The 18186-nt window shown below is 50.9% G+C and overlaps 8 protein-coding genes across 8 annotated transcripts; 3 read left to right on the forward strand and 5 right to left on the reverse strand.

The window, feature by feature from the left end:
- Positions 1–1113: 1113 nt before the first annotated feature.
- Positions 1114–2126, reverse strand: GLRG_09445 (NUDIX domain-containing protein; the record flags this gene model as incomplete). Its single annotated transcript, XM_008100130.1, has 2 exons — positions 1114–1999; positions 2059–2126. The coding sequence occupies 2 exons, from the start codon at positions 2124–2126 to the stop codon at positions 1114–1116; spliced, it is 954 nt and encodes a 317-aa protein (XP_008098321.1).
- An 847-nt stretch (positions 2127–2973) lies between these two features.
- On the reverse strand, positions 2974–4687 carry GLRG_09446 (ammonium transporter; the record flags this gene model as incomplete). The annotated part of the gene is made up of 5 exons (XM_008100131.1): positions 2974–3461; positions 3533–3966; positions 4027–4153; positions 4209–4491; positions 4589–4687. The coding sequence occupies 5 exons, from the start codon at positions 4685–4687 to the stop codon at positions 2974–2976; spliced, it is 1431 nt and encodes a 476-aa protein (XP_008098322.1).
- Positions 4688–5895: 1208 nt separating this feature from the next.
- On the forward strand, positions 5896–7444 carry GLRG_09447 (uncharacterized protein; the record flags this gene model as incomplete). Its single annotated transcript, XM_008100132.1, has 3 exons — positions 5896–6409; positions 6463–6925; positions 6973–7444. 3 exons carry the CDS (start codon positions 5896–5898, stop codon positions 7442–7444), a joined length of 1449 nt encoding a protein of 482 aa, XP_008098323.1.
- A 1504-nt stretch (positions 7445–8948) lies between these two features.
- On the forward strand, positions 8949–11026 carry GLRG_09448 (uncharacterized protein; the record flags this gene model as incomplete). Its single annotated transcript, XM_008100133.1, has 2 exons — positions 8949–9044; positions 9113–11026. The coding sequence occupies 2 exons, from the start codon at positions 8949–8951 to the stop codon at positions 11024–11026; spliced, it is 2010 nt and encodes a 669-aa protein (XP_008098324.1).
- Positions 11027–11284: 258 nt separating this feature from the next.
- On the reverse strand, positions 11285–11641 carry GLRG_09449 (uncharacterized protein; the record flags this gene model as incomplete). Its single annotated transcript, XM_008100134.1, has 1 exon — positions 11285–11641. The coding sequence occupies one exon, from the start codon at positions 11639–11641 to the stop codon at positions 11285–11287; it is 357 nt and encodes a 118-aa protein (XP_008098325.1).
- Positions 11642–12266: 625 nt separating this feature from the next.
- Positions 12267–13484, forward strand: GLRG_09450 (uncharacterized protein; the record flags this gene model as incomplete). Its single annotated transcript, XM_008100135.1, has 1 exon — positions 12267–13484. The coding sequence occupies one exon, from the start codon at positions 12267–12269 to the stop codon at positions 13482–13484; it is 1218 nt and encodes a 405-aa protein (XP_008098326.1).
- A 1540-nt stretch (positions 13485–15024) lies between these two features.
- On the reverse strand, positions 15025–15852 carry GLRG_09451 (dopa 4,5-dioxygenase; the record flags this gene model as incomplete). Its single annotated transcript, XM_008100136.1, has 4 exons — positions 15025–15286; positions 15402–15468; positions 15529–15603; positions 15681–15852. 4 exons carry the CDS (start codon positions 15850–15852, stop codon positions 15025–15027), a joined length of 576 nt encoding a protein of 191 aa, XP_008098327.1.
- A 927-nt stretch (positions 15853–16779) lies between these two features.
- On the reverse strand, positions 16780–17609 carry GLRG_09452 (cytidine and deoxycytidylate deaminase zinc-binding region; the record flags this gene model as incomplete). The annotated part of the gene is made up of 2 exons (XM_008100137.1): positions 16780–17183; positions 17270–17609. The coding sequence occupies 2 exons, from the start codon at positions 17607–17609 to the stop codon at positions 16780–16782; spliced, it is 744 nt and encodes a 247-aa protein (XP_008098328.1).
- Between the last annotated feature and the right edge of the window lie 577 nt (positions 17610–18186).

Consider the following 18186-nt stretch of genomic DNA (forward strand, 5'->3'; position numbering starts at 1 on the left):
CCTGTTCAGGTATACTGCACCGGTCGTGGTGCCTTTTTTCATATCAAATTTGACCAGCGGTAGGTTGGTCGCGGCGGTAACACCGGCGGCAGACTGTCACAATTGGGACAGGCGTACAGGGGTACGCACTATTGGAGGCATTAAATGGTCAAAATCTTCCCATTTTCGTCGTCACAGGCAAATGTCTTAACGTGTGCATTGTCGGTAGTCTCGTTGTGGGAGGTTGTGGGAGGCAGCCTCAGTCCGTCTACCACCCCCACGATAAGACTGCAAACAACGCCCGTAGTTTGAGGCCATTACCGCCGACGGCATATGCGTCAAATTAAACTGCCAAGAAGATCTCTGACTTGTTCTTCGACTTGAGGGCGGTGGGCGCATACTCGTTGACAGGCGGCTGGATATCTAGCCGTGCTGGCATACATGTTTCGAAGCTCAATGACCAAGTCGTTGGTACTTTTAAAACAGTTATTACTCACAGAAAATATCTGCAGAACATCGGCGTCATGGTGGAACACTCGTATGTGACTTCACCGAAACTGCTCGCTGGGTACATGTAGCCAGAGGACTAATCACGATTGAACACAGGTGGAACGCTGGTTAAGGATGGCCCGAGTCAAACACCGCCACGCATCCTGCGTTCAAAATTGCGACTGATTTCATCCTCAATATCCTGTCGGTTCCCGCTGGTGCTATCTCGGAGAAGAGGGCAGACGGCGAAACTTCTTGACAGAAATTCGAGACGAGAGGCACCATGAGGCAGGCTGAGCCAGAGGGATCCATCTAAGTGAATGAGATAAGTTAGTCATGGGGCACTTTTACAGTGTAATCTATTACTAACATTGACTAACAGGTCGAATCTGCTCAAGCTTTACATGAAGCGCAATCCCAACGGTGTCTTCTACGCCGTCGACTCTTGGGACGGAGGACTGAGACGAAACCAAGTATGGCACAAGATTCAGCAAAAGTCTCTTTAAATATGGATGGAAGTCATCTATAGACACACACTGACGGATCTAATAAAATAAATCCCATGATTCCAATAGGAGAATTTCTATATCAAGGACCTCAGTTTGACTCCTTCGTGGCTATGGTAACTATCCCTTGCATCATTGCCTAATGCTCCTTGCTTGTGGGTATAGGCAGTTGCCGCCGCAATCTCGTGACAATCTCCAGGTACTCATCATTGTTCTCCGAGGTGATGATGTTATGGCGGATAAAGAAGTCAAGCATGACAAGAACACAATTGGGCTTGAATTGCCCCTCCAACATGGCGCTTTTGACCTGGGGAATGCTCATGAGCATGAAGCTGGAGACCTCATCATCGCCAGGTACGGGCTCGATCGACTCTGGAAGCTCAAGATCGTAGACGTAGAGGACAGTCGGGAAGAATGTGCCCTTCTGCTGGTTCATACTGACATACGTGACCGCCCCGACCGCGCGGGCATTTTTCTTGACAAAGTCCACGGGAAGCGACGCCTCCTCAGTGGCCTCGGCGACAATGCAGTCAAAGGGAGAGTCTTCGGCCTTGACTCCGCCTGCCACAGTTGTGTCAAGCAGGCCAGGAAACGTGAACAGATGCGCGCTCCGCCTCGGAACCCAGATCTTCATCTCGTCGCCTGTCCTCACAAATGCCGTCATGTGTGCACCGCGCGACGAAATCCCGAACAGCGGGGCGGGGAACCTCTCAATCGACACAAAGTGGTTTGCGCCTATGATCCGAAAGTGCTCGCTGTGCATCTTGTTCAGCGTGGGGAAAGACTCGGATGCGATGGCGGCGTCTACGACGCGCTGGAATGCAGCGGTGCAAGCCTTGCCGGGATCCTCGTCACCCTTGCCAGTGGTGTCGAGGAGGTAAACCCTGCGTCCATCGTGATCAACGCGGAAGTCTGATGTCCAGGGGAGGCGCTCGACGGTGCAAGGGACCATAAAGCCATGTGGCCTGGCGTCCCTGGGGAGCATAAGCTTGTAAAGCGTGTCGAAGTCGAAGTCCAAGGGGACACTAGGATCGGGTTAGCCATGGGGTGACTTCGATGAGGGGTTAAGTTCCGAGGCGCATACTTGTCGACCTTGTTGATGAGTGGCAAGTAACTCTGTTGATCGAGCGGTTCCTTGGCTTCGGTTTCCATGGTGTGGCTTCTTTTGTCCCGTGAGGGTCACGAATGGCGATCAAATCGAGGTGTTTGAAGGGTGATGTGAGGGATGATGAGCCATGAGTCGCACATCTAATTTGACAACTGTGATCCGCTTCATCTTAGCCTGAATCTGGACACAGGCACCACTTCATAGGGCGGGAACACCCCGGCCACCTTATCGATTCTTGAAGAAGCTCCCCAAGCAACATCTTTCACTCTGCCCTAAAGGTCTCTGCATAGATACTTCCGTCACTGATAATAGCCATTATCCTTGCGGGAAGTCCGCTCTCGTTCATTTCGGAGTTTTCTTTTTATTGAACCTCAATTCAAATGCAACCGTTTTGTACTCAAGTTAGCGCTGGGGCAGCAGATATATAATCTGGCAAAGAGGGACCGGAAAACATCCTCTTCAACGCCTATACAGGATGTCTATCTCAGGTATCACACGGAGTCCATCCTTCTACAATCCGTCTGCAATGTTCGACACTCAAGTCTACCACACGGGCCACAAAGCAAAGCCAGTAACCGATATTCACACACTCACGAAGGTCCCCACATCACTCTATCGTATCTTTGCAATTGGGCTATTATAGTGCACTGCTGACTACACAGCTGCCATGTTTAAACTTATAGCGCTAAGCAACTGACGAACAAAGTCGAAGTGATGTTTCAATGCTTTTTTAGGCTGTGTCCTCCGGAGACGAGGCAGTTCTCTTTCTAAACATGTCCAATATCCCAGAAGAGCGTACGATGCGGATGCATGGAAGCAGACAATTATTGAATGTCTGTTATATGCGTGTATATAAGGCTCTAATAAATAAACATGACACCGACGAAAGGTCTAGGCACTCTTGGAATAACTAGCAGGTCTCGGTGTCTCGACAACCTGGCCATTATGGATAACCATATTGCCGCCATCATAATCCGAGATGACGTCGTCGATATACGCAAAGTCAAGACCTCTCATCTCGTCCTCTTCGCTAGCACGAAGACGCATGCCGGGGATCTTGTTGATGGCGAACAGCAAAATGCATGAGACAAAAAAGGACCAGGCGGCACAAGTTGTCGCACCAGCCAGCTGCAGACCCATTTGTCTGAAGTTGCCGTTCCACCAACCACCTTCGTATGTGTCCCCGCTGACTCCGTCAAGAGCAGGAACCATCTTGTGGGCAAAGATGCCGGTCAGTATATCACCGACAAACCCGCCAACACCGTGAATCGCGAAAATATCAAGGCCATCGTCCACGCGAAAGAGATGCTGGTATCTGACTGTGTAAAAAGCGCAGACTGCTGTAAGTATGCCAACCAGTGGCGATACATATACGAGTACTGTTGGAGACTATGTGTTAGAACGACGTTTCGTGACAGAGGCGAAGACCGAAGAGAGTGACATTACGCACCGTAGCCAGCTGCGGGTGTGATTCCAACCAGACCCGAGATTATGCCGGAGCAAAGGCCAACCAGACTGAACTTCTTGATGTAGATGTAGTCCAATACAGCCCAGGTCACGCCACCGCCACAGGCAGCAAAGTTGGTGTTCACGACAACGTAAATGGACCGCAGGCTAAGGTTTGCGGTACTGGCGCCGTTGAAAGCAAACCATCCAAACCAAATGAGAACGGTACCGAGGACCATGAGCAGCGGGTCGTGTGCTTTGAAATGGGGCATATGCCTCTTGTTTGTTGCGCCGCTGTCGTCGATACGAGGACCCAGCATCATGGACCATGCAAGGGCTCCGAAGCCGCTAGCGATATGTACGGGGCCGGAGCCGGCGAAGTCGTAAAGGCCGAGCTGATAAAGCCAGCCGCTGGGGTTCCATTCCCAATATGCCAGACTAAACAGCGTCAGGATATTCTGCCGCGGAGGCAAGGTGCTCAAGGACGTTTCCACTTACACGTAGTAAACGAAGGTTGTCCAGCAAAGGAGGAACAGCATGCTGGGACCCAGACGGCCACGCTCGAGCATCGCGCCAGCCAAGATCATTGCCGTCGCCGTAACGAAGGTAAACCCAAAAGCAGCATCTAGTTCCGTATCTGATGAGTGAGAATGCCTCGCAACTTTGGAATCCGATCTTACATAAGATATCCGGAATATCTTTGTTTGCAAAGGATGGAGATGCCAAGATATTGTGAAAGGCCGCCTGTGACACGTCGCCAAGGATAGGATTCGTGGTTCGTGATTGATATAACGAGGCGCCGTAAAGCCAATACTGCAGCCCACAAACACAAGCGCAAAAAAGAGACTGCAGTATCATCGTCATTGCGGCTTTCCTACGATGCATTCCGGCATAGAGAAAACCAATGGCCGGCGTGATCTGCCAGCATAGAATAGTGCATACCAGCAGCCAGCAGAGGTCGCCCTAAACAGTTTGGATACATTTGTTAAACGTGTATTATTTCACGGATGGTCGATGTAGTAGCGCTGAAGCATTCGTGTTACTGTCGATCATCACTCACCTTGTCATAAGGCGCATTGAGATCATGTGTTATGGGGTTGCCGCCTGTTGGGTCGACAGCATAGTCCGGGAACTCCGTTACCGGGATAATTTCTGCCATGATGTGCAGAAGTCGAGCCGAGCGGGTTGTATTATGCAGAGCGTCGACTACTTCGCGAACTCGCTTTCTTTTGGTGCTGAAGGGCTACAACCACGGAACGGAGCAAAAGTACACCCAAGTGAACGACGGGAACCACGTGCTTAAATTTCTTATTCTCAAATTGCTACCACTACCCAATCCTTCCATTTCCTTGGTAGGTATCACTTGGGTCGGACAGCTTCAGATTAGAGGTAGATAAGACAGAGCACATGCCAGCGATGTAGCAAAGTCCAAGCATGTTTATCATTGTCTTGGCCTTCATGGCGGCAAGATATCCAGATAAGGATATGGTCGATCATTGGTTAGGAAAGCTCACAAAGCTCTTGGTGAGACAGGAGGTGAGTATGTTTCTACACAGATGAAGATGCATTGAACTAGGTCCCCGGGCAATGAACCATGGTCTCTGCTAGGGGGCATTGCAAGGGAGGAGGATCGGCGGGTTCACCTGTCACTAATCACCCAGGTTAACCTATTGGAACAGGACTCATGATACTAACCAACAGCAGCGAGGCTCAGGGGTAAAAAACATTAATTGGATTCAACAAGTTGGAGTGTATACATGAAAAAGGGAGGTACGAGGCGGCATAATCCATCCGATCCTCACGCCCAATACTTGCCAGCTCGGCATTGAGACAGCTATCCGTACCTAGATGTTTCTTGACGGCTATATCATGCAAGGGAACCCTGACTTTGTGCCTACGTAGTACTATCACTAGAGTCTGCACGGCCGCTGCATGGGGCGCTGGGCGGAGAGGGTCGTCATCAAGCGGGGTCATCCCGCACCCTATGTCCATGTTCCTTATCTCGACATCCTTAGCTGGCACTGGCAGAAGCGGCGGCCGGGTAGAATTTACAAAACGGGTTAGACGCAGCCACGCCGCAGTTGTATGAGTTCATGCCGTATGATTTATCCGCTTCCGGGCATGGTGCGGAGGAAGAGGCGCGTATGACGCTCTTCGTCTGTACAATGCAACGTGCGGCACGTTGGGCAACAGGGCGTGACGATAGCTGGCTAAATCTGCCTGATACATCTAGACGCGAACCTGCATTTACAGTGAAGCTGACAGAAATTCATGTTTCCATGAGCCATTGATACTTAATATCCTGCAACTTTCATCAGCAGAAAGATACGGTCCTTGTTGATTCGCCACGTGCGGAAGACCTCTTTCATGATGCTTTTTACTTTAGAGACTAGCAATTACCATACCGCCACGGCAGCCCTTGGCATCGCCGCCTTCATTGGCTGTTTAATTTATCTTATCAGTGCCCTCATTGACAGCCGCAAGGTCTTTTCGAGATTCAACCGCGACCCTTCATTCAGTCACGGAACTGAGAAAACTCCGGGAAAGATAGGGCAGGATCTGAGTTATGTGAATTCATTTCCGCCACCCCAGAGACCCAAACTGGTAGAGCTCGGCTCACAATATGCGAACGTGGAGGAGGTTGACTTGGCCACGGCGACGAAACCTCTCCTGAAGTTGGATGCAGACTACCGCACTGCCAGCCCTAATGAATTCAACTTTAGTGGTTTCAGCATCGCCGATATCAAGTCTCTGGGTGACTTCCCTGACTACGCAACGCTCTCCGGTGTTCCCCTGCCATCACCGTTGACAGGCTTCAATGTTGACAAGGCGGTCCCGCGGCCGTATCGACCGTTCAGATGGGCTTATCATCAGACCATGTGTAAGTCAGCTTCATTTGGTAGAAAGGACTTGGGCTCACCTGCAGACCATAAGCATTAACAAAGATGGACACGGACTTCTGGATCGAGCTCGAAAGCAGCTATAAGAGCCGAATCGCCCAGCGTCGAGAGCTATATGCCAAGCATGGCAGAGATATCTTGGCATCTTTGCCCGGCTCTGAGCTCGCCTGTAAAGAGCTTATGGAGATGGCCATTCAGTTCGTTTGCGCGAGGTATCCGAACCAGTTCAAGCGCGATGACAACACTCTCGTCAACAACATGTTGGGAACTACGACTGACCTCTCAAGAACCGAGCCGCTCGTTGTGCTGCTGAACAATATCCCCGAGGATTTTGCCGTCATGATCAGGGACCATGAAACCGGCCGCTATGTGCTGCGAGCTGGCGTTGTATGCTCAGCTGTCGGATGGAAGGTGAGTGAGAAACTGGGCATGGGACTCCCTGCCATCCACGGGGGCGTCCCTGATTACAAGGAGAAGATGCAGTTTAGCATGGACAGGTAAGAATCACCCTACGCTACATTTACCATTACTCACCTCAGGTTAGGTTCTTCACCAAGATGCCGACAAACAAGCCCATCCAAAGGGGGTCATGGGGCCTCGAAGTGGGCCAGCCCTTATTTCTGCCATCAGAAGACCCTAAATTTGCTCATCGTGAATATCAAAATCCCGACTTGAAGCCTGGGGATATCAATCTACGAGTCGATTGGCAGACGTTGCGTCGTCTTCCGCTGTCCGGCGCTGTCGTCTTCAACTTCAAAGCTCTGTTTACCCCGCTGAATGAGTTCAGGAACGAGCCATACATACCTTCTATAGTGCTCAAGGTCCTTAACGAAGGCAAAGAAAGTATTCTCAAATATAAAGGCGTATGGCATGTGGAGCACGTTGCTAAGCCAGCCTTGATGGAATTCGAGAGGTACCAAATCGAAAGCGGTCTTATCGAAAGGAATTGGGAAACTCAAACTCTACCGGAAGCACCGTTCTTCAGGGGATGGGAGACGAAGTGGACTGTAGAATAAAGCCTGCAACATGAGCCTGTCATGTATGAACATGGTGCGCATTCTGTGGTTCGAGTACTGGGTTATATACTACTAGATTATAGGCATAAATAATTCTCACAGCTATGTCACTACATTTGCCTTACGTATGTCTGGTAGAGAAGCAGCACATCAAGTTTATCATGCCAGGAGATATAACGGTACAATGATTCAGGTGGAAACCATTGACTATTTTCTTTAGAAACAGCATGATATGACTGACGGGAGCAAAAGTGGGTGACGGAATAGGAATAGCAAAATGCGGGGAACTTGGGAAATTGTTACTCAGGAACGGGTCTTCATTATTATGCATACTTTTGGCACATGTTTAAAATGAGATAATGCTCTACACATTTACATAGTGTCCTAGTTCTCCTGTCTCGATGATAGCAGGTAGATTTACGGCCTCCTTCTGGTTGGTTGACGGTCTGTGAAGAACTTGACAGTAGCAGCAGCCTTTGTACACAGTCAGAAATAACAATCCTACTGGAAACTAACGCTACATAGTAAACTAATCTTTACCCTAACGCTAGTTGATTCTACGGACTTCTTGTAAGTTCCGGTGACCATGGTATAACTGCATCGGCCTAGACGGAAAGATTACTGCTGTCTTATCTTGTGCACTGGGAGAGATAGAAGCCAACAAAATGCTCCGTGATTGGACTAGATGCCCGCATAATGCGGGGATTCCCCTGGTGGTTGCTGTGTTCTTGGTCTACTACTCCTTGGATCCTGGCCACCCCTGGCTGGCCGCTTGGTTTTCTTATCGCCGTGACCCCCAACAAAGCTGAGGAGACCGGAGTGTCTGCCGTAATGTCAAAGACACTGCGCTAATCGCGGCCTACCGCTTGTGTATGTATTTGTTCCCTCCCTGCGAGTGACTTGGGTCATCCTACTCGATCGCGCCCCAAAGTTGATACAGGCTAATGTTGCTCAACCTCGGCGCTGTTAGAGATTGCGGTCTTTCCACAACCAGGACTTCCCGAATATGAGTTTATATTTACGCTCACATATGGTATGCCGCTGCAGAACTGAGGTTACAGCGAAGGCAGGCCCGTTGACAGACTCCATGCGATATCGGCCTGCAACATGTGCATGCATCAACCCGGATTATCACCGACCTACTTTTTAGCAGGCCCGTCTATCGCTTTCCACGGCCAATCAACCATGATGCACGCTTATCGCCGACCAGCCAATGTACAGGGCTACATAATCTCCGTGCATAGTTCGTCATAAGATGCCCTCCCCCGCGTTTCTGGCCCCGTAGATGGGCCGTGCTATGAAGCTGGACTTCTTCCGATCACGTTGAGGGCCGGCGACTGGTGACTTTGGAACAAACATCTAACCGTCTGCTTTTAACTTCCCGGTCTATCAACTCTACGTGCCTGGTGAGCCTGGGGTCAGTGGAACGATATTCCCGCCGTTTTAAACGGGGTAATTGCTCAGTGCCGCGTATTCATCTACCTCATCGAGCTTGCTTAGTTCAATGGTGCCCTCGAAGAATTCCAAGTCCGTCATCAGAACCAGAACCGGTCTCAGCTCCAGGTCGCGATCAGGTTGCGTTACTTGCAAAGCCAAGCACGTACGTCGTTCCCGAGCACTCAGTATCCAATCAAGTATATTTGGGATTGCTGACGTTCGACGGCACAGCTTAAATGTGACGAGACACGACCATCATGCCAACAGTGTGCGCGGAAAGGAATCAAGTGTGGAGGATTCGCGCAGGGTCTAAGATGGTCGTTTAAACACCAACCCGCGCTTCAACATCTGACATTCGAGGATTTCGACACAACGCAGCCCGCTAAGAAGCGGCCGACGAACCATGAAATAAATGGTCGAGCTTGTGCCGAAAGGGCAAGTCCCGGGCCATGCGACACCGTTTCTTCAAGAAGCCATCATTCAACCTCGTCTTCGTCTTCTACGAATTCCAGTCGTAACGATACTGAGGAACAGAGAGATGAACACAGTCCGCAAGCAGTTTGCTCAAGCGACGGCGGGTTCGGAGAGAGCACAAGCGCGCCATTGGAAGAGCCCATCTCACCTCGACGTACGGCAGTCAGTGCGTTGGCGCAAACGCCGAATTCCCCATTGGCCAACAATCAAAATCCTCTAGCGCCCTACTCTTTGACTCCTGGTCTTGCCGACACTTCTTCGGCATTCGTAATCAATTGGTTTGACCAGGTCTGCCCGGCATGGTCCGGGTTCGACTCGAATACGAACCTCAACCGTAAAATAGCCATTGACCTGTGGCGGACGTCTACAACGGTTTGCAGCTCTCTCGAGGCCATGTCTGCCGCTTTCCTGGCATCGCGTCTCCCGGGCATGCGGCAGTCTGCATTAAGACTCATGCAGAGAGCGACGGACTTCATCCAAGCCGAGCTTCAGGTCGTCAAGGCCCAGCCTGAATATCGAACCGTCCCGACTGGCCTCATATTCTCTCTATTTTGTCTGGGCACATGCCTTTGCTGGGTAGACTCTCGTCTGTACGGACTGCCGTTCCTCAGAGAAGCGAGATCCCTCATTCGGCGCCTTAATGCACAGTCAGCTATGTTTTCAAGCTCAAACCAGGATATGCTGTTGTTCTTCAACAAGAGTTTAGCTTACTGCGAGATGCTTCTATCAGTAGTCCGTGACGACGAACCTCTGGATCAAGACAACGAAGACTTTGCGGCCCAGCTTCAAGTCGTAGAAGAACGCTCACCCCATCCATGGACGGGGGTATCTACTCTGACGACGCGACTTTTCTCCGAATCCATTCGACTATGTCGAAGTGCTCGCCATCGTCTTCGACGGGCCATCGATCCTCAAAAATACTTTTCAAGTGCATTGCAAGATTTGATAGTGGCCCAACGTCTTGAGGAGCAACTCCTGGAATTGGACATTCCCTCGGATAACCCAGAAATCGATACCGGCGACAGTTCCACCCCAATTTCTCACCTTGCCGGGATTGCCGAAGCGTACAGACTCTCTTCGCTACTGCACCTTTACCAAACTTTCCCCGACCTAGTCTCGTTGCGACTCCCTGCCGAATCGCCCATGACAGAGAGTGGCTCCGTGCCGTGGGATAGGTGGATTATTCCTTTAGCCCTTCGACTGGTCGGGGTGCTTGAGCACATCCCAGCCACTTCGGGGACTCGTGTTGTGCAGCCACTGCTGTACATTTCAGCAAGCACAGGACTAAGGCATGACACTCCGGCTGTCCCTGATATCTTGAATGATTTCCTTTCTCTTCAGCAAGATCTGGTGGGTGGTACAGCGTCAAATTTCGTTAATCCGCCGCCGTTGTTTGACTCCCAGAACCTGTCATTATACATTAGTCAGATGGCGGATGCACCGGCACACGAGGCTTCGGTGACGACTATGACCCTTGACGTTGGCAGTGCTCGGCATTTTGTGATGAGGCGCTTGAGCATTTTGGAGAGTAGTCTACCGCCAACGCCTGTTGTGGTGGCGAAGGAGCTTGTTCAGACCATCTGGCGGGCATACGACAATGATGTTGGATCACCTACAGTTCACTGGATCGATGTCATGGAAGATAACAACTTGCGTTCAATGTTTGGATAACGGTAAACCCGAGTTTATGTCCGGTGTTCGCACGTTTGTTATCTGAAGAAATTGTTTAAAAGCAATTAGTCATGGGCAATTAGGACATGCAGATATTATATTTCAGAGATAGCGTACGAGAACAGAATTCTGCAGGCCATATACCGGCTCATTGCTTCTCGGATTTTCCATGTATGATTGCTTCTATGTATTGCACCCCTTGTGCTGCCGCATCTGCCTGCATTGGAAACCTGATGGTATCAAGCCGCAACATGAATCCTAGAAATCGCTCTTCTTCCGCTGACCAACGTAAAAGGCTAGCCCGTAGTCGCTTGTTGTGAAGGTAATCGTCGCGCCTTTCGGAATGTGAAAAACGTCGCCAGGCTTAGCCTCGACCTTCTGGCCGGTCTCATCGGATATCGTAAAGTCGCCCTCGAGAATGATTTTCATCTCGTCGTACTTGTATGTGTATGTGAGGGGCTCGCCCTTCTTCAGTCGGAACAGCCCGGAAGAGATGGGCTTTTCAGGGTTCGTCTCGTCGCTAGAGAAGACATCGCCAAGGTAGGCATTGTCACCCGCGAGGAGGGGAATTGGAAATGTCGACTGAGCTTTGGCGTAGTGTTGGAAGGCAGCCATTATGATTGTTGAACCCTCAAATGAATAGAATAGATGTGAGTGGTAATGATGGGATGTTGTTCGATGTCCTGGATGATATGTGCATGCAGGCTGCAGGGCCCGAGAGATAATTATATATGGCTGGGAGGGAAGAGCTGTCTAAAGATGCCTCTTTGGGAAATTTTACTGAATAGCTTTTGACGATAAAAAACAACTTCGGAAACAAGGTTAGGTTTCACTTCCGCAAATCTGCGCATAGCTTAACCACCAGTCTTTTGATGTGATAGACAGTTCGATAGGGTAGAATTACCTCATCCGGACAAGTGCTCCGATCCATATCTCGGGAACTTCTGGTGGGGCCCCGGGGATCCGTCTTCATAGGCGGCTGACCTTGCGGGGAACGAGTCTAGAGATCGGATACCGATGTATTAACGTAGGCCAATCGGCTAAAGTAACTATCAAGCGCGCGGGCATTTCTCCAACACATAAGTTGCATAAGACATCTGTCCGGACTGATAATATCTTTGAGTTTCCTTTACCTCCTTAGCAAGCTTGATTCTGATGTGCTTGCGAGGCGCTTGGACATCTTTTGTTTGTTGCAATCTTTATGTCTGACAAGATAGACTGATCCTCCACTTAATTAGTCATGTCACTCCTGGCTTCACAGTCCCTCAGTCTAGGGGAGTGGAAGTTGCTTATCGTGCCCTTCGCTCTCTTTTCCGCAGTCATCATTTGGCGATCATATGGCGCATTGCGACGGAACAAAGGAGCCAATTTCAACCACAACAACCCAGCCGGGAAAGGCTATGAGAAGTCCAAACAAGGGTCCGAATTATGGCGAATGCCAATTCCTAGTCCTTACCCTAACTGGTCCATCGATGATACGAAGCCGCTCCCTTATCGCGCATTCCGCTACGGTCCCAAGTACAATGTAACGATGGGACTCCGCTCGATACAGCCAGATGAATGGATTGAGCTCGATAACCAGTTTCCCAAATTCCACAGCGACAAGACGGCTCGGATCCAAGAAAGAGGTGATAAATGTTTCGCAACCTCCCCCGAAGCCTACCCGGCAGCCATAGAGCTTTTGGAAGAGCTGGCTCAGTACCTGCCTGCTCGATATCCTACGCTGTTCAAGCGCACCGCCGTTGGACTTGACAACATATGGTCTGGAGAGTCTTTCAACATTATTGAAAGACCTCTCAAAGAAGACCCCATGGCTATTGCTGCTAAGCTGGTTCAAGACGATCTTGCCATTATGATGGAGGGACCTGATGGCCAATACTACCTTCTCGCCGGTGCCATCCTCCTCGCAGGCTTTTGGCGACTGCGCGACAAGTTCGGTATGTCTCTTGAGGAGATCCACACATCCGGCGATGTCCCCCACTACAAGGAGAAACTGCACAACGGCATGGCCAGCTTCTTCAAGCGCCTACGTTGCGACCAAATCTACTCCCGCAACAACTATTTCATTCAACTCGACGACTCGCTGCCGTGGAGCTGGAGCATCGGCCAAGAGGACAGTCCTGTTGTCAGCTGGAGTACGGCCGAGAAAGACAAAGCCGTAGAGTATCACTACTTCCGCTCAGAAAGACAATCCCTACGTCGCCTTCCCAAGACCAAGGCGATTGTGTTCACGATTCGCACTTATTTTCATCCTGTCACAGAATTGGCTTCAGAGGACTACGTTCCTGGCAGACTTGCAAGCGCTATCCGCAGTTGGGATGAGAAAGTAGCTAATTATAAGGGCCGGGAGAAGTTTGGGGACGTCCTGCTGGAGTACCTTGATAACGAGCATCAAAAGCAGTTGGATCGAGGGTTGGACTTGGAAAAGGAGGATGAGGTGCGAAAGTATCCTTGGTAGGCAATTTATAAGGTCAGGTCTATGAGGTAACATTATACATACAATGACTGTACTGCAAAGCAATAGCATCACACAAATCTGAACGCTGGGAGGGTACTCTGATACATAGACAAAGATAAAAAATTCAAGTAGCATCTTTACTGAACCGCTATGTAATTAGAAGTGAAGGTTGCCTCTGGTCTAATAACATCCAATGTTGAAGTGATCGAAGTTGACCCGTAGCGACGAACCGATCTTATTACATGCCAGTGTGCCCACCAAAGTCTGATTGCAATCTCCCCCGGAGAAGAAGTTGACGCTGCAGTTACAGCCACCTCCTCGTGCCTTGTCAACAACCAGGCCACAAGCACCGTTTATTGCCATGAAACACTCGCTGACACCCCTTCGAGATAAGTTTCCGTAGGCGAGGTTCTGCCCGGTACAGCTCCCAGGCCGGCCGGACCCAACGTAAGCAGACGCCGCGCAGAAGGCCGCGAAAGACACCTCTGCGAACACCGTAGCGACTATAAAGATAACTTGTTTCATTTTTGATGTAGTGCTCACTCAGGGTTTAGCTAGGCAAAAGCTGCGGTCAGGCTAAAGTCCAGATCATGGATCTGCTCGATTGAGACGGTTTGGCATAGGAGCTAAACTTACGGGCAGCAAATCAACGCCGTATTGGGCACTTATGGGAATTATTGATATGATTTAGTGAAAAAGAAAAGAAAAGAGGGAAATATCTATTGCTGTGAGATGCATCCTTATAACGCTGGCTGCGTTGTAACATTGTCCCACGCCCGAGTGTAAAAGGCGCAATGCCTGAAGCCTAAGCTACCGTGACCCCTCATACAGATTCTGCACGTCGCCTAAGGTGACTATTATATTGGCCCGGTGACTTGCAAACTTATCCTCGTGTGCTACTAGTCCCTGTGGCTATGTTGGACTGAGGCAAACAGTCTAAAGGTATTATCACAAACTAGCAGAGATGCCGCTAATAATTCCCCAATCGTTATTAGTATTCAGGTCCGGCTTCCGAAGGTTTTGATTTGATCCGTCAGACCATATTTACTCCCGGATGTATGCATGAAATCCCCCGGTAACTACCAATTTGTAATCCTGTTCTGAGCAAGGTTGTGGAGGGGTTCTCCAGACATTTTATTCTAGAAGACTTCGGACAATTATCTTGAAGGAACAGCATTTTCACGTAGTGGTGGTGGCTTCTTCCTTGGGATCATTTCATGGGTGTTTACGCTGCACAACAGTCTATAGACTACAGCAACTGCGCATCTGGAAGTGGGTAGGTTTCGACATCCGATTAGGTTCGTTCTATACTGTGAACATTGCGAGACGTATTGGGACCAAGTCACCGCTTGTTTTTCAGAACAGATGCAGTCAAGAATCTGATCGGTTTCACAGTTGTTGGTTTGCCACAGCCTTCGCTTCCTCGTGTGTCTTGGAGCCTAGCCAGGCTTCCATTGCCTCAAATTCGGTTTGGATTCACTGTCCTTGGTACCATTGACATCGGTAGGCCCTGATGCAGTGTCTTGAACGAATCAGATTGTCATTGATCCTTGGGTGCAGGAGCGGCTTCCGGATCGTTGGCCAGTAAAGCCTCAACTTCCGCGCCTTTCCGACGCCGCTCCTCCAAGGAAATTTCCTGTTTAGGGGACGTGGACCATCCCAGTCCCAGTTCCGGATACTGATGTGGAATGTCACCCTCAGCCGGCAGAACATCCAGGTAAATTGGCCATGGCGTACCCATCCAGGCGTTCCGGGTCTCATGATCTCGTCGTTGGCTCGAAGTCAAAGGATGGACAAGGACACTTGAACGTGTTAGAAAAATACGCAAGGACATTTTGACCTGGTCTTCTGAGAGCAACTGATTGTATGGCTGCATCAAGTAAGAGGCCCATGATAAAATTCTCAAAACGAACTCACCTTAGGTCGCCTCGGTTCGATGCCAAGTAGAAGAACACGTCGGAGAATGAAGAGTCCGGCACCCAGACTAAACAACCTAAGTCAATCCACGAGGTCCAATCTTACCCTAAAAGCTAGCTTGACTCACTTTCATATGATCCTGCGGGGTGCGGTCCCATGGGATGCTCGTTAACCCTGAACAAGGGAACAGCAACGAACGCGCCTGGTGAGAGAGTTCAGTGACTAGTCAGGCCACGCCTCCTGTCTCCTGTCTCCTGTAATATTATTGGCCCAACTTACCATCACGGCGCAGCCTCAAGACGGCATCACGGAGGGCGAGTGCGGCAGCAGTCTCCTTTGGCGACTGGAGTAGGAAATAAATGTGGAAGTGCCACTCCCGAGTCCTAGATTCGACGACTGTTTTCAGATCGCTTTGCGGCGTTGGAGGCGTTGCACGTGTGACCATGGTCATTTTTGGAGCAGGTCTGCGAGATATTGTCAAATTGGGGAGCCGCCGGTTCTTGGCCCGACTTTGAGGTAAAGGTTGAAGATGGAGAGGAGAAGTTGGATGCGGCGAGTCAGATGCGGAGCAGCGACTATCCAATCACGCCATCTTTGTGATTCTCACGTGCGGCAATAACGCTCGGCTAGTAGCCGTGCTCCCGATGATAGTGCGAGCTAGCCATTGGGAGCCGGATGGGCCGCTTGATCAAGATTATAGACCGGCCTCGAGCCAAACAATAGATCTAAGAAGGAATCCCGCTATTAGGAATTGTAAGTTCCAGGAACAGTTGGGCAGAATTTGTGTCGAATGTTTACATTGGGAAAGTTATTAAATAGTCTATTTCCCATATCGAACTCGGCTTAGCCTGACCACCCTCATGGAAATGATGCTTCAAATCGTTAACTACTTGCACTGCGGTAGCTGACTATCGTCTCATTGGACTATGGCATGAGAGCAGGGCGTCGAGTTTTAAACTAATACGTAAGCAACCGCCAATTCACGTTTCATTCTGCAGGCCTTTTCATTCCGGGCAGGGCGTGTTTGCTGTTGATTGCCCGTTGGACACATTACTCGTGTATTCTACTCTAGTGTTCATTGACTGGCATATGATATCACGAGACGCCCCCGTGCCTCCGGATCTCTGCTAGCCAAGCGTGAGTTCGCCGCACTCCTACCAGAGCTCTCTCCGAGAAACTGAATTCACATATAGGCGCCTGAAAGGCAGTGCCGGCGACATATGGACGCTTTGGGTCTAATGTGTATGAGACACCGGCAAGTTGCGATCATGGACGATTTTACCTGCCAGATATCCGTGGTCTTGCCTCGGTGGGAGGGGCTCGCTGCTGTACCATGGCCCAGTCCCCCGAACAGAACATTCCAGACAACTCCGACACGTCATGCAGGACTGCATACGCCTTGGTCTCGAACCCGAGAGCAGCCCCGGGGGCACGGAGCATCAGGCACGAACTGCCAACCGAAAAACACGTCCGTCTCGTTTGTCAACACCTGACCAATCAACCCCGTCTGCCGGGGCAGGCCGGTAGACTCCTCAAAGATGTAGCTGGAGCTGATGTTAATCTGGCCCCATCCGTTCTCGATGAGGACGTCGATGCTCGTGCCGTAGACGTACTCCTTGAAGCCGGCCCAGCGGATCGCCGATGCGCACATCGGGCAGCTCTCGGCGTTGGTGTAGAGCGTCAGGTCGGCGAAGGCGGCGAGGGCCTCGGCCGGCGTCATCTTGAACGGTCCCTGGGGGTCCACGAATATCGCGGAGCAGTTGTTGATGGCCACCATTTCGCCTTGCTCCACAGTCAGTACATCAGGCTCAAGGGGTTAAGCAGACCCTGCTCTCGGGGAGGGAGCCGGGACGGTTGGGACAGGTCACCATGAAACGTCGGGTTGCCCGTGACGCTGTTTTTGTTCGCGCCAGTGCAGACCAATTCGCCCAAACCTGCAGCTGTGTGGTTGACGACGACGGAGCCAAAGGCCGCGAACGGGCAGGGGTTGGGGAGCGCCAGGTTCGCCTGGCGCATCCAGTAGGCCCGCGTGGCGAGGCTGATGCCATCGTCCCCCTCGACTACCAGCTGCGGGATGGCGATCGAGTCTTGCGAAGTGGAAGCGCTGCATTCGCTGACGCACCCGATTGCTGGGGGGACCTGGAGGAGGAAGACGAGGCCGAGGGGTGCGGTGAGCAGCCTCAGAGACTGGAGGGAGAGGACGCGCATGTTTCACGGGCGCGCTGCGAGTTCAAGATGCGACGACGCGGCCTTCGATCCAGATTCGTTCAAGCGAAGGCTCGGAGAAGGCTCTTTTGGGACTGGCGAAACATGCGACGGCGAAAGCGACAAACCTTAACGGTTCGGTGTTTGTGCGCGTATTCTTACAGGGACTATTTTGTCGATGCTAAAGCCCGCCGTTTGGGTCGTGTTTCCAAGATCGCTGGGTCCTAAGCTTTTTCTAGATAGATCGATGGAACTGGGCCTCTCTTTTCAACACGGATGGGGCGAGCAAAGGGCGACGGCAGTCTGGGGCGGGGGAACGAGTGAGAGGGGATAGGCGCGGACGCCATGCCCGATGTGTATGTGACGCCCCGCATTTCCGCGTATCTTTGTTTATTTCATTTCCACAAAAGAAAGATAGCGAGGAAAGGTCGATTATAGGGAATGTGGTAATATACTTTGTTATCAGTGCTAGCCAGCATTCGTGGATCATAACCGGGTATAACCCACACCGCCTTCGCCGGCTTGTTCTGGGCGGATGCCGGCCCCGCCCCGACCGGATGGATTATAGTCCCACCCGGAC

The sequence above is a fragment of the Colletotrichum graminicola genome (genome assembly GCF_000149035.1).
Source record: "Colletotrichum graminicola M1.001 genomic scaffold supercont1.48, whole genome shotgun sequence".
NCBI classification, from domain to species: Eukaryota; Fungi; Ascomycota; class Sordariomycetes; order Glomerellales; family Glomerellaceae; genus Colletotrichum; species Colletotrichum graminicola.